Raw genomic sequence first — 15,293 nt, forward strand, 5'->3', positions numbered from 1 at the left:
TCTTTACTGAAAGAGTGGTGAAACATTGGAACAGGCTGCCCAGGGAAGTGGTGGAGTCCCCATCCCTGGAGGTATTTAAAAGACGAGTAGATGAGGCGCTTAGGGACATGGTTTAGTGGGCATGGGGGTGTTGGGTCGACGGTTGGACTCGATGATCTTAGAGGTCTTTTCCAACCTCAATGATTCTATGATTCTATGATTTATTCTCTTTGCTTGGTGAAGGGTTTCGTAGCTTGGCAAAATCCTCATGATTATCATTTTAAATTGCTTGTGTTGCGGGTGTTTAGGTGAATAACATGGCAGAAATATTTGGAACCCCTTTGGAAGTCCATTTTACATCATGATTGAATTTCATTTTGAAGTGACCTTGCCGGCATGTGTTGTGAAGTTCACATATCTGTCCCTCGGTAATGCTCCTCCGTGTGGGACTCCTCCCCGATTTCACAGTTGAATTCGATTTGACAGTAGATCTCATCCCATCCTTTTTGTTGACTCAAGGTGTGACTGAAGATGCAGATCCTTTCATCACATATTCAAATGGATAGTTTCTGACTGTAAAATAAATCTGGCTTGTGCCCACTCGAAAGTTGCTGCCAAACATCTCAGGCTACGAAGCCTAATGCTTAAGTTAATGTTTAAATTAACTCTTGCAATTCCAGCTTTTGTATAAGAGGAGTGTTTTAAGTGCTAAATCCCAAATTTCCGTGATACAAGAACGATTTGCTATTTATCATTGAAGGTTTTACTACTATAAATTTGCCATAGAAAACAAACTGACTTTTTGATGTAGGGTGATTATATTATCTCACAGAGCAATTAATGATGGCTTCTAACACGTGTTTTGTCTTTTAATCAATTAACTGATACGAACTATAGACTAAGTCTTTCAAATAAAATTAGTTAAAATATTTACAAGTCATATTTTCAGGTGTGTATATGTATGTTCTTAAACTGGCTATGAATGCAAGTTGTAATGCTTACCTTTCTATACAGAAACTGGTCTGAAGCCCAGAATGCGTGGAACACAATTCTCATCATATTCCTAATAAATCGGAGGAATTTAAAAATGCCAGCCCATTATTACAAGACTGGTGCTTTTTCTATAATAGGGAACTAGCAACTAATATGTCTCCTGTCAAGTTTAAAAATAGCGCTACATCTCCCATTACCACACCTATTAGTTCCCTATCCACTCGGAGATATTCTAAATCAAGTATCGTTCATCTATTTAAACCTAATGTAAGCCTTCAAGATCATCAATATTATCAAATTTATAGTAATAGGTACAGTACTGCAAAAGATGAGTCTTGTAAACTGTCTTGAGCCTTCAAGCACTGTAAACACAGTCCAAATAAGCTGGATAAAACCAACATACCATTAAACAACATTAGCAGTCTCTGTTGAAGTGAGTTATCATTATTCCAGGCTTTTGAATTACATGGCAAATGGGAGCTTATAATTAACTGTTAAATCAGAATAACTAATTTTCTATCAAATACAATTGCTAACCTTGCATTTTCAGGTTATACTCTCATATTAGATCTGTACTAAGTTGGTTTTTTTTTTTTCCCCCAAAAAAATCCTGTTACTGGCTGAAGAGCTACCCAAAATGATGTTAGAACTCTTTGTGAAGATAATTGATTGTTTAATATCTACTGCTCTGCGGCATACTCATGTCGACTTCTGTAAATCTATTGGGACCATTAAAGGAAGGAAGCAGAGGAACAAACTCTGTGGAAGAGTAATCCAGTTTGCTGGCGATGGGTAGTCGTGGCTGTAGTCATTTCCCTGGCACAGCATGGCCCCTGGTTCTCCATCATGCTTCTTTGTCTTTTCCCCTTCTCTTTTGGCTTAGAAATCAAGAAAACTTTCTCCTAATTAAATATGAAAAATACTTACTTTGCCTTTGTTAGTCTGAACTCACAGAAAGAGTTTACAGGCTATTTATTTTCCCTGATACCTCATTCTGAGTAGTACTTAGTCCCATGTATACTGCTTAGGAGGTCAATTAGAGACATGCAAACCCAGTTGTGTGTTGTAATTGCGGTTCATGATGCACTGGGAATCAGATCAGTCAGTGATATTTCCCTGAAAACGTCTTTTGAGTCCCGTGCTCCAAAGGGGGATGTATGCTTCCCCACCGAGGTAGGGTGGCTGTATGTGGTTTTGAGTTAACAATAAATGTGATACACGTTTTTTTTTTTTTCCCACTGGAAAAAAAATAAATTGCAATAATTTACTTTATTCAATATAGATTAAGAACTTCAAAGATGTTGATTGAGGATGGCTAGAGGTATAGATGCAAAGTGTTTACGACAATCTTAGACTGTCAGGAAAGAAGGTGAAAAGAAGAGTCTAAGGATTAAATGTTTCTGCTTTTCTGTAGCTGAAAAAAACAAATTTAATTTACAGCAAGAAATTATGAAGGCCATTACTGCCTTTGCATAGATAAAATAATAAAACAATTTAAATACTGAGTTTTAAAATGCACACTCTGCATATGCATTAACAACTTCTTCATAAGGATTTATAGCAATATTGTTTACTTAGCATGCAGAGGATAATGCGCAGATTTTACAGCATGTTACTTTCTAAATATGTAAACTCCAAAAGGAGCCATTACAGTCTCTTGTGTCAGGGTGTCTCTGGATTAATAGCCGTGGGACATCTTTAAACTGTAACTTTCAATTCCTGCTGTTGCATTTCAGGGTTGAAAGCACAGATGTAAGAACCGATCCCGGCGATCCTCGCAGTTTGCTTTTTAGTTAAGATCAAAACAATTTGTTTGAAATTCTATTGTTTGCAATTCTAATTGCGTCATCTCAAGCGCTGCTGTGCTTCTCATCTGTATGGGATGCACGCCTGCCCCATGCTCTGATGTGTGAGTGTTTTGAGGAATGTAATGCTAAGAATGAGGAGAAAAATTAATAATTGCGTATTTTAAAGCGTATTACAAGCAGCTGATTTTTCAATATATGTGTATTAACGGTAATCTTAAAATAGTCCATAGGAGAATGACTTGGCAGTCCTTTAAGCAAGTACTTCAAGTAAGTATCATAAATAAGTCTTACACTAAAGGGGTTTTGAGGCAGAGTTCCCAGATGGGGGAATCCTTACCTGAGACCGCTGGGACTCCTGCCATTTTCTCCCATTCACTCTATTTTTATTTCTGGCTGGGAATTGATTGTCAATGTAACGAAGACAGTCTTCACAAATGTATATGTGGATAATAAGCAAAGTGAAATTAAATGTCGTATTTTAGTGTTTAGTGAAGTAAAACTAGGTGGTGCAATCCATACAGGTTTCAGTGTAGACAGCGTTCAGCATCCTTGGTGCCTGCAGGTAATACTAGTTTTTGGCATTCTGTAGGTGTTTGCAACTCTTAGGTTGTGTGGATGGGGCAGACTGTGGTTTATGGGTGTCACCAGTAAATTAATACTAGTGCTGATGCAGACGTCCAAATAAAGGTGAACAATTTTGGTTTACCGCATTCTCAAAAGAGGTAGAGAATTTCTTGCTTTTTCCAGTTGATTTATAAAAAGATAAATTGAGTGGCATTCTCGCTTTGTGCACTTACACAGTTTAGTAATGACAAACCTTAGAGCCGGTACTTTTGGGTGATCTAAATACGAGTTAAATTTTGGTCAAACATTAAAATGTGATTGTGTTTAAGGTACAGCTCTGGGGTTTCGGTGAGTCATTGTCATGAGTGGGAGGGTAACGCAGGCTCTTTCAATCTGTGTGTGTGTGTGTGTGTATACGCCGCATCCACACTTTGGGTGGGTGCGTGTTGTGGGGCTGGGAGGGAGAAGAGGCAGAGGAGGAAAGGTAAAGACCCTGTAATAGTCCTTCGGAAAATCCCATTTTATCGGAACGTGGAACATGAAGGGGTTTTGCCTGTATTAGGTATTACAGTGCGTTTACCTGAAATCATCAAAGGTTATAAGTGTGTTTATGTCCACAGTGCATACCTGGCGGGTTTTGTAGTCGGTTGAGTTATAAGATTCTGAACCACGTGTGCTCTGGATACGGTGGTGGAATAAATTTCTCATACGTGTGGGACTGTGACCGTTAAAACAATCATTACTGAAACCATATACCTTATTTCCTGTAACTAATAGCAGCTCTCTACCTATGGAATATATTAACAATTATCCCTTTGGTTTTGGATTGTTGCTCAACTATTTTGTTGGACAGATATTTAAACATGATCTATAATTTGTGTTGTCTGAATACATCAATGAACGGAGCTAATTAAGGCTTTCTGATGCGAGCTATGCTGATGTTTGTGAAACCACACTTCTGTTTATAAGACAGAGTGAATGTGTGTTCTTTAACAAATGATGGAAAATGATGAGTTTTCTCTACCTAGGTTGGTTAATGAAAATACTTTAGTTGGTGTTCACCTAGAGTTTAAAAAGAAGCCATGGTTTCTGTGGCTAGTTGAACAGTTAATTCTTCCGTGCCATTAAGAAAATATTTATTTATTACTCTGTATAGTGCTCAGAATTTCTTTTAAAGGAAAATTATTGGGTCAAACAGCACTGGCCCATTTAGGGACTCCATCACCTTCTATTTTTCTGCAAGATGCTCGCCGTGCGGTAGAGCTGAAGCAAATGATCAAAGTCCTGGATGAATGTCGCTGTGAGATGCTGGGCTTTGAGACAGCACCTAATTGCCTACCTAAATTTCTCAGTAGTTTAATATACCTCTGTATTAGTCATGTCATTTTTCACACTCTTACCACTTGGGAGGATTTTCTTATTTCGGATAGTTTCTTATTAATATATATCCTGAAGAATGTGCTGCTACGTTTGGTATAGGCAGAGCAGCAAATTTTCAAAGCAGAGAGTGCTGCAGCCCTGCGGATGGGGTTGAGCTGCTAGAGGAACACCCAGGATTGCTGGCTCCAGAGAGGAAGCACTGTAATGAGAAAGGGGAAGCAGTTCTGTTTTTCTAATATTTGTTGTTTTCTTTGAAATGGGGAAAAGAATACCTGGAGTGATTTATATTTAATTGAGGATTGCATTCCATCAGATACGGTGAATGTTCTCAGGCCATTTATCAGCTGTGTCTTTTCGAGACCTCTGAGGAGTATATGGTACATATTTACCTTAACTTGGCTAGGTCAAGGGAAATAAAGCAAAAATAATAGATGTTATTTTTGTATGTGAACAAAACTGGAAGTCATGTGGGTGAAATATGAGGTAAACGACTGTGTTCTACCTCCTCTGTGCCTTTTTAAATACAAGAAATTATTAGTTATATATAATATAATTTCCTTTGCATTATCAGTGTATCTTTTTAAAACAGAAGATTTATTGGCTTTTTCATTGTTCCAGCTTAGTCAATCCCTGAAGTCAACGTGACATATATTGTGCTGCCATTATTCTTTAGTAGTTTCATATATAAGTAGCATCTCATAAAAAACAAAACTAGAACAAAACATGCCATAGTTGCCCCTTATGTAACATTTTTTCTAAATCGAATTTGATGTATATTGCTGGTAATGTATGAAGTTAATATGACACTAGAATCCTACAAGCGCTAGTGAGGATTTTATTGAGCAGTACCTAAATTTTGGGGGAGCGAGAGTTTTGTAAGAAAGCCTTTGAGCTTCAGATCGTCTCTGAAAAATGTGTCGCTGCTGGTTTTCACCCGCGTGTGCTGCTGCCGTGGGGTCTACAAGTGTTACTGCGAAGAATTAGGCAGCAAGAACCATCTAACACCCACTCCACGATGCATCCACAATTTCAACCCAGTTTCCCAATGTAAATAGCCAAAGGGAGTTTTATTGTATGGCAATATTTGTGTAATATTTGCATAACGCGTTTTTATTAGCAGATCTAAAGGTAGGATAAAGGCAGAATAACCTAAATGTCAGGATCTTTAAGCAAGAAGGAAGCCTGAGAACTGAAAAAGTCTCTTACCGTCAGCACGTACAGTCATTCTCTGTCCCCATAAGGGATGTACAGTGAAAACTGTTGCAAAATAAAACCAAAGAGCACATTGTCAATTCAGCTAAACCTAGCGATAAAACTGGTTTCAGAACTAGTCTGATGAAGTGCAATTTGATCAGATATTTCATGAACGAATTACTTTATTACTGATACCGCTAATGATTTGTAAATTAACTGCAACTCATTCTCCCTGAGTGACTGCCTCAGTGGCATTTACCAACTTTTCACATACCCCTTTTTTTAGGGGCTGAATTTGCAAAACGCTTCCCTCTAGTCCTTTGAGTTAAATTTTCGGCGACATTTGATGACAAGCGTAGCATGATTAATTACAAATTGTTCTTTAGGTGAATAGTGCATATTCTAAAACACAGCTTGTGTTTTTATAGCAGTTATTACCCTGCAGGCTCCAAAAGGGCTTTGGAGTAGAGAATATGATTTCGGTTACATCATTGTAAATTCAGAAAACGTCAGTGATCTCAAAAGTGTGATTTTTGAAATTAGGTCAGTGGAAAAGAGATCAGAATCTGCTTTGCTACCTGAAAAGAAGCAAGCTCCGAAATGGAGTGAAGTCTCTGCTTCCAGAAGGCTATCATTTTTCTTTTGAAAGGAACACATTTGTCCCAGAAAATAATTTATTTGAAACAGTAGGGGTGAGTGAATAATAGAGCAAATTATAACCTGAATCCAGGCTGGATTATGGCAAGAAGGTCAGAGCATGGAATACTTTTTCTCTTGCTGATCTGTAATGACCCAGGAGATCTACATTGCCGTTTCAGCTTGCACCATGATGGGCCAATGACTTGAAGCTATCTAGAGCTTTCTTATAGTTTGTCTTCCAATTAAATTTCTTAAGTGTTTGGATTTTTGTTGCTGGCTAGTTGATCTTTTGATAGCTACAATGCACTTGTAAGGTGGGGGGGTTTTTGTTTGTTTTGTTTTCTACCCTCTCATTACAGAATATATAATTTTTTTTTTATCCTGAACTTGAATTTAACTAAATTTCAAGGTTGAGGTGATGATTGAGATTTTCTGGAGAGTATGTATTTCTCTGTTGAATTCTCACTTCTTGTCACCAGAGGCTTTGAGAAGATAAGGATTACAGTCTGAAACCACTAGAAATTACAGGTCAGGAAATGAACGTACGGTCTTGCAATATACAGTATCAAACACGAAACCCGAGCAAATTAGTTTAACGGAGAGTCCTTCCTTGTTATAGGGTACGTTGAGAAGGAAACCATCGGAGAGGCAGTCATGGATGGTGAATACCTTTCAGGGTTTTGTTTTCAGCTTTTGTATGTGATGGTTTTGCTTGAAGCATCTGAAAAGCAGCTTTTCAGTACATGAGCCTGAGACTCATGAAAGAGGTGAGCAATAGTCACAGGGTTTTCATCTTTCCTTTCACTTTGGGCAGCACGTTTTGCATCCTGTTTGTGAGCAGCTCACTGGCTTTCGCATCTGAGAGCTTCCTTAAGCCTGCGATACTGTTCTCTTCCAGCCATTTTGGAGTACTCAAAAAAAAAAAAAAAAACCCACAAAAAACCAACATGGTTTACATCTCCTCTAGGGTCGGAGCATGTTGCTCGGGTGGTGATCCCAGCTCGCAGTGATGCAGGAGAGAGTCCCGGGGAGATGCTCAGACTGCATCTCCCCAGACTGCTCTCTGGCTTTAAGTCACTTACCCAAATCGCCACTCTTTGAAACTGTTGGGGCTGAAGTGTGTTTGAATTGTTCTTTAGCTTTATCTACCGCCAGGAAAAGGGAGAAACTTGTGTAAAAATGAATAAACTACATTATATGGACATATTCCCTAACGTATGGAAGAATGATGTACCTAAGAGTGTGTAAAGTAAAGCTGCTTTTAAATACTTGATTGAAAACAAAATAAGAAATTCAAAATACTGTTGGGGTTTTTTTCTTGAGGTCTTGCACATTTTGATCCATTTAAAAATTACAAATGGTATCTTTTAATGGTTAAAACTAAAGGGTGTGATAATTTTGTCATATAATTGTTAAGTAGCCTTTTCTGAAGTAAACTCATTAATATAATATGGAGGATTAATTTCATGGGAAAAATGAAGACACTGTAAAGCCTTGCAATATGTTTCTGCTTTTTCCAATATCCTTTTCTTAAATAAAACAAGGTGTATTTCTAAAGTAAAATATTTCTCTATTGTCATTTTCAGAATCCAAACGGACCTGAAGTACTTGGAAAATGAGTGTTCTTCTCATTGAAGCCTTTTATGGTGGTTCCCACAAACAGCTGATGGATCTTCTCCAGGAAGAGCTACAAGAAGACTGTGTCCTCTGTACGCTCCCTGCCAAGAAGTGGCATTGGAAAGCACGGACTGCTGCTCTTTATTTCATGCAAACAGTGCCAACAAGTACTAATTACAGGTAACCCAGGAATTGAGTAATTTCACAGCTCAAATTACAGAGAGGCCTTCAACCAGGTCTCTTGAGCTGAATCTTCAGCTATGTGCATGCAAGCATATATGCGCAAGCAAACGGAGACTTGCAGTGGACAATACAAGTTTTTCTTCTTGCATTGACTTCTTGGGCTATAAATATGGGAAATTACTGCCATGTTTTAGAGTTTCTTAGACTACTTTGTCCTGCATCGCTAGTCCTTGAAAGTCTCTAAGAGTGCAAGTGTATGGATACCTGTTTGTGTATAGATGTATATGTACGTCTTAATTTTAAAATTATCAAGTGAATTCAGTAACACTGAAAGGTTTAAACTGCGCTTCACAGATTGCCAAAGATGGCACAGATGTGAATGCTTCAAGCTTCCTCCCTTGTGCTCCGATGTATCTATTAGCAACTGATTTATCAGAGTATACTACTCGGGCTGACCTGGAGGATTAAGGGAGCAGTTTTATCTTAATGATGGTTCAGTTCTGTAATGTGCCAGCAACTGTGGATGTCAATTATGCATTTATGTAAGTGGCAAATTTCTATCAGCTAGAACCTGGACTGATAAAAGCAGACGATTTAGGTCAACAGATAGCTATCAGGTAGTGAGAATCAGTCACTACAGAACTAAGCTGTCTTTAAGCCCAGCGATTTTGCTTGGCCTACCTGATCAGTTGAGATGTGGTAAGATGATTGTACTGAGCAGTGACATACCGCATGGCACGGTGCATGCTCCGCTCAGGGTGCGCAGCAGAGCGTCACGGCGTGGGTAGTAAATGAGCACTCGGTTGACTTTGCACCTTCATGGAGAGAGACCGTTCATGCACGGGGATGTTTTAGGATGAGCAGCTGCTTTTCAGCCACAGAATGAACTTCAGCAGGACTCTGAGCACACCTAAATGATGCACTAACTAGTTACAGTTCAGAACTGGGTCTGGTATTTGTTACCAGGAGCAAGTAGACACAATTGGCTGGGGAAAGGAATATGATATTTCAAAAGTAGATCTTGTGCTACGGAAGGCTGCATTTGAACAGTGTTACCCAACACAATGTCTAATCCGTTTTGGAATGCATACTATATAAATGTACACCTTTTCTGTGCCTGCTTCTGGCTTGTATTTAAAATAAGATACCATCCCAAGCCAAATGTTATAATTAATTTTCCTCGGGTTTGTCTTGTGCGAGGCATTTAGCGTTGGTTTCCTATTGCTTTCCTTTTGCAACAGTTTTGTTTTGGAGGAGTGTATATGACAAACTGTTATGTAAATTTGTCTTGTATCGCAACCACATCCTCCAACGCATCGCAATGTTATCTGTGTTCCTTCAAGGTCAGCAGCCCAAGCTGTCCAGCACTAACTGTATTAAACTAATCAGACATCACTCATAGACATGCATTTCATTAGTTTAACTTACAGTTACATTGACCTAAGATAACTTAACTCCAATTTGTCAAGTAACCCACATCTTGGGGGAAAGGGGAGGGAATGACGACCCAACCCCACAAAAAAAACCCAACAACCCAACAAAAAAAACCTCAACCCAGCAGCTTGAAAACTCACTTGAAGTTAATAAACTTGCAATCTGTCATAGACTTATGTGCAAATATAACCTTTGCTGACAGCAAATAGATCTGATCTAACCAATAGAGCATCTTAAAGAGAGGAAAGCTTTTCTTTGCTGTTGCTCTTAGGGTTTGATCAGACAGAATCAAATAGTCAAAGTTCACAAAGATGCGATGTTTAAGAAAGTGTGTGCCTTATCCTCACAGGCAGGATAAAATTTTAGGAACAAGGGCTGATGTGACTGGTGAGAGGAAAACTGATTAGAGGTACCTTCTACTTTACTTGCACATTTTTAATGTTTGTTTTGTAATTGAATGTTTCAAGTGTTTTCTTAAATTGAAAGTCTAAGTGCATCAGACTACAACCTAATGCGGCTGACTACTCTCTCCTATTAGAAAAGACATTGATTAAAATTAACATTGATTCTTGTATTTCTAGCTTGCTAGTAACCATTTAGGATCTGCTTCCCAGGTATTAGTTTGTTAAGACAAAATTCTCATTGGTAACTGGCAAGAGTGTGTGTTTTGAATTACACACTTAAATATTTCAACCTTCTTGTGAGGTCGTGGGAAATACCAAATTTGCATTATTTATAATATTGACGTTATTGGGAGAATAAAAATTTTCTTTTACGAGCGATTTTCATAAATGTGACATTTCAAAAATACCTTGTTTCTATTTGTGCATTTAATAATACAGAAAGGTCACAAATATTTCGAGTGCAAACACTTTTGGAAATGCAGCTGCATTACTAAATTTTTATTTTCAAACTCTATTTCAAGATGCTGGTATGTATGAGAAATAATACTGACGCTAATAAGTCTGATATTGCTATACATCTATACAGCAGTCGTATACATATGTTTTAAAAGATCTATACTTTTATACGTATAAGCTGATTATGGGAAGAAGGCAGGTTTGTTAGTTTTCAAGTGATGTTCAGTGAGTTAAGGAACAGTCTTAAAAAGTGCTTTCGAAGCAGAGTATGCAGTGCAGAATCATAGATGTTAAATTCAGACACTCTGCAGTGACCACGAAGTTTATGTGATGAACTTGCAAATGCTCTTAGTGGAGAACAGACATGTACTCCCTTGAGCAAGACTTAAAGCTGAGTTGAATTGCACCTAATGTTACTTTTGTGAACCATGCAGCCGATGTCTTGGTGTGCAATAAAATGATGTTCCCATGCAAAAATGAGATTTACCCAGAGTTGTCACAGGGCGAAAATGTCCTCACCCTTCAAGGGGAACACATGTAGCTATCATGGAAGGTATCGGACACTTAGTATTTTATCTGCAACACTGCACAGATTTATATTATTTCCACGATGCAAAGGCTGTTCTGCGTTTCTCTAGAAAAATGTTGCTTTTCTGTTTTCATGGCTTCATTGTGCAGTGTGTCGTTAAACCAGCTCACGTCTTCATTCATCTCCTTAAAGGAGGACAGAAGCCCTGATGAATGGGGAAGATCAGGCACGCAGCGTGTCCCTCCAACTTGGAAGGCTATAAGGAGAGTTTTTAAAGGTGGCTTACTTGGCAAGCAAACTTGAAATGGTCTAATATATTGATGTGCAGCAGCCACAGAACTGAGCGTTTTTAAGAGCTTTCTTAATTGCTTTACAGAGACTCACATGATTTTTCCTTAATTGGAAAGAAGGTGTCTGTTTGGACATTGCATTAGTACAAGGAGTTTCATCCTTGTGGTGGCAATTTCCAAACCACAGCATTTGAAACGTACTCAAAAAGGGCAGAATTACCGTCTGCTTTCTCTAGACAAGTTTTTCAACAATTACAGAGTTTTGTTAGCGGTTGATGGAATAACATCATCTTCATTCCGTAAATTAGGAAGGTCCAGCAGAGAGACGTGACCTCCTCAGGCTGCTGGCAGTCTGCAGAGCTGCTGCGTTGTCTGCTTTGTCTCCCAACTCGCTTCAGACAGCTTAAACTCTTTTGATAAATGTAGATGTCTGATCTCGTCTAAAGTTGTTTTCCATAGCACACAGTCAGAATTCAGTAATTCTAGAAAGCACGTAACAAAAAAAGAATTTTTTTAGCCCTTTTTTTCTTTCTTCTTAATTCAAGGAGAGTTCTCAAATTTGAAAATACTGTTGCAGAATTTAATGAAAAAAAAAAAAGATTGCTTTTCTTTTTTCTGTAATTCTATTCTTTATTACCATGAACAATCTTTTAAATTTCAAATAATAAAACAGTTGATATGACACACTAGGCGAAAGCGTTTGGCATTTTAGCGACTGTCCTTTACAGAAAGTAATTCAAAACCAAAAAAGTTAGTAGCATAAGACTTAGATCTGCAAAATGGAGAGACTAAATGCAGTGTAGCTTCCAGTTTGTTTTAATAGCACTGCTAGATTATTGTAAATATGTATATATAAATATTATGTGTAACATTCAGTATTGCCCCCCAGGTAGCTGTTCATATGAATAAAGATTTTATTTGTAACAGACTCTAGCCCTGAAATACCCTTAGGGTAAATGTTAGCATATATATACCCCTTGATATTTGACAACTATATTTTAAAGACAAACTCTATGCTTTTTACATTTTACAAAGGAGAAAACAAATCATTGTTTTCAATTAATAGAGTTCTGAAAAAAAACCCAAACCTGGGGGGTGTGGTGTTCAGTAATGTATAGTATATTCCAACAGTATATAATGTAGATGTGTTTTGTTTGGTTTTTAAATAACCTGTTAAGGCTACTAGATTTAGGATTGTTTCAGATCTGATTCTTTCATTCTGTTCTATAAGGAGAAAATGCGTTATTATAGGGTGAATTCTTTACTAACTGATGGACCGGTGTCGCTTAAATGTCCTCTTAAAAACGGTGATCCTGTAAATTTTCATTCCAGTGAGTAGTTCAGTCCCACTGAAAACATAACACAGCTTGCACGTGCGAGCATTCGTAAGCTAGAGTACTTACTGTTTTCTAGATATTTTCTTTTAAAAAAAATACCTGCAAGTAATATGTCCTGGGGAAGATGTTTGAAGATGTGAATTGAAGCAAGGCAGGGCAAATTTCAGCCATTTCTTTAAAGGTGAATACATAGATGCCCATTTGTGCTGGGAACACTTCTGTCCTTTTACATCTTTATGTCAAATGCTGAAAGTGCACCTTTATAGAATCTTCATAGGAAGTGGAATAGTTTTCCCTGCATTAGCGGCCTTCCCAGCATTTGGCCCTAATAATACTCAGGTAAGAAATAAATAAATTGTATGTGCGAGTAGTACCTTAGTTAAATAAAAGATAACCGTGTACCTACCGTGTACCTGCAAATTAAAAAAAAGTTTACCTGGTACTAAATTTTTTTTTTTTGGCATATTTTATGGTGTTTGCTTCTGTATATAGGTGAATAAAACTTGAATCTCATTTATGGTATCGACTACCAAGAGTGTGTATTTTGGTCTTTATTGCTCAACTTCGTTACATTTGAAGATGGGACGTGGCTCACCTTCTTGGAATTGCTGAATAATTTCCTGCCCAGAGCTGGTCTTAGTTTCACGCCATTTCTTTGTTGCTCAGTGTAAAGTTAAGAAGCGTTTGTGTGTTTTAACTGCAGTTTTATGTCAGATGCGGTGGAACGTGCTCCTGGCGAATAGGCTGGTGGTGTCCTTTGTACTTTGATTAGTTGATATAAAGGCATGAAGAAATAAGGTGACTAAATGTAATAGCCGGTATCCCCTAAGGACAGGGTTCAGGTCTCATCTTTGATTAAAAATACCGTGTGGGTGTAACTTACTCATTTCTATAGTCTCACCGATGGATACAAATAATGATCTTCTTACCTTGCTGTAGAGATGTCCAAACCAGGAATAACAGAAAACCTTCATTTAAAGGGGCAAAGTGCACTGCAAGGGAGGGTGCAGGAGACATCGCTTAGTCCCGTGCTCCTCTTTAACGCTCCCGAGCTGAGTAAAGGGTCATTACTTCTTTAATTTCATGAGTGCTAAACTTGCTTGCCTTTTTTTTTTTTTTTTTTTTTAAGCAAATCAGTTGAGTTCACCAAGGTTAGTTCACACGGGCTTGTGCAAACGCGTAGACATTCATCCTGCCCACTCTTTGAACTAGCTGGTTGGGAGCTAGCTTCGCACCGGGGGCCAGATGGCCGTCCTAGCGCCGCGTTGACCCTAAACCAATAAACCCTGCCGAGATACGAAACACAGGCACCATGTACTGAGCTAAAACAACTTTGTGACTTCTGACCAGAGCTGGCTGGTGTCCAGCCAGCTTAAAGTACAAGCAAAGAGAATATACGTCCATATGGAACGGCGTGAAGCTCCACCACTTATCACAGATGATGCCCCCCACTTCTGTAGCCCCGGATAATAGAGGGTGTCCCAGCCTGAATAATGGGTGTGAAATTCTCTCTGATGAGGGAGAACTTGGAGGCCATCTGATGCTGGAAGTACGTAACGCGGGAACGTACATGTAAAACTGGGTTTGGTGTGATTTAGGTTAATATCGCCCGAAATCTGTTCTGAAAACTTCTTCTGAAAATGTTACTGTTCAAAGTAAGCTTCTAAAGAAGTTGTTTATTACATATAATCAAATGTATTTGATTTTTATCAGAACGCTCATAGAAAGCAATGCTTTGATAAAGTTAACAAAAGAAAAATGGTTAAATTCTGTAATAGATTTACTTTCTTAAATTGGGAAGATACTGTAAATAAAGGTAAAAAAATTAAGTAATCTGGTAAAAAAATTAATCCAGTAAAAAATTAAGTAATCCAGTAAAAAATTAAGTAAGGTCTAAGGGCAAAATCGTTTCCTATTGAGGATAACAGCACTGCTGTGGTTTCTCTGTTCACAATTAGACTGCTAAAAGTTACTTTTTAGTATGACCGAGAGAGGCTGCCTGAAAGTTTTCATGAAGCTGGCGAAGGAGGTGGGATCTCCTTTGTCGGACAGATTAATTACTTTGCTGCCGTGGCGCAGAGGGGCCAGAAACAATGTTCTGGCGCTCAAAGTCCTTGTACAATGCGGCAATTTAAGAGCAAATGTTTTTATTCTTAGGTCTGGCTGCGTAAAAGCTTGGGGGGAGGAATCCAATAACAACAAAAAAAACCCCCCTCTTAAGAAGCAGGACAAATAATTTCCTAACTAAACTACCTGAAATTTATTCAGGCAGACAGCAATGCGATCTTAAACATTCACTTTGCATTAATCAACTTTGCCTCAGATAAAATGCTGGCAGATGGTAGCTATTCATTTTAAAAGTGACAGGTTTTCTTTACATTTTTGTGTGGAAACCCCCACATGCACGCTTCCCTCTAAAAACTTTAGTTGTTTAATTTGTCCAATATGCTTGCTTTTTTTTTTTTTTTTTTTAATACAGTCCCATT

At 38.2% G+C, this 15,293-nt stretch overlaps 1 protein-coding gene across 1 annotated transcript in view; it reads left to right on the forward strand.

Moving 5' to 3' along the window:
* Nucleotides 1–8,166: 8,166 nt before the first annotated feature.
* The window catches only part of GTDC1 (glycosyltransferase like domain containing 1), a 132,025-nt gene continuing 124,898 nt past the window's right edge, over nt 8,167–15,293 (forward strand). Inside the window, exon 1 of the mRNA XM_019472274.1 lies at nt 8,167–8,354. Within this exon, the coding sequence (XP_019327819.1) occupies nt 8,173–8,354 (182 nt within the window). The 5' untranslated portion in view covers nt 8,167–8,172. The remainder of the gene's footprint in view (nt 8,355–15,293) is intronic.

Source organism: Aptenodytes forsteri, unplaced genomic scaffold (genome assembly GCF_000699145.1).
Source record: "Aptenodytes forsteri isolate BGI_AS27 unplaced genomic scaffold, ASM69914v1 Scaffold11, whole genome shotgun sequence".
NCBI lineage: Eukaryota > Metazoa > Chordata > Aves > Sphenisciformes > Spheniscidae > Aptenodytes > Aptenodytes forsteri.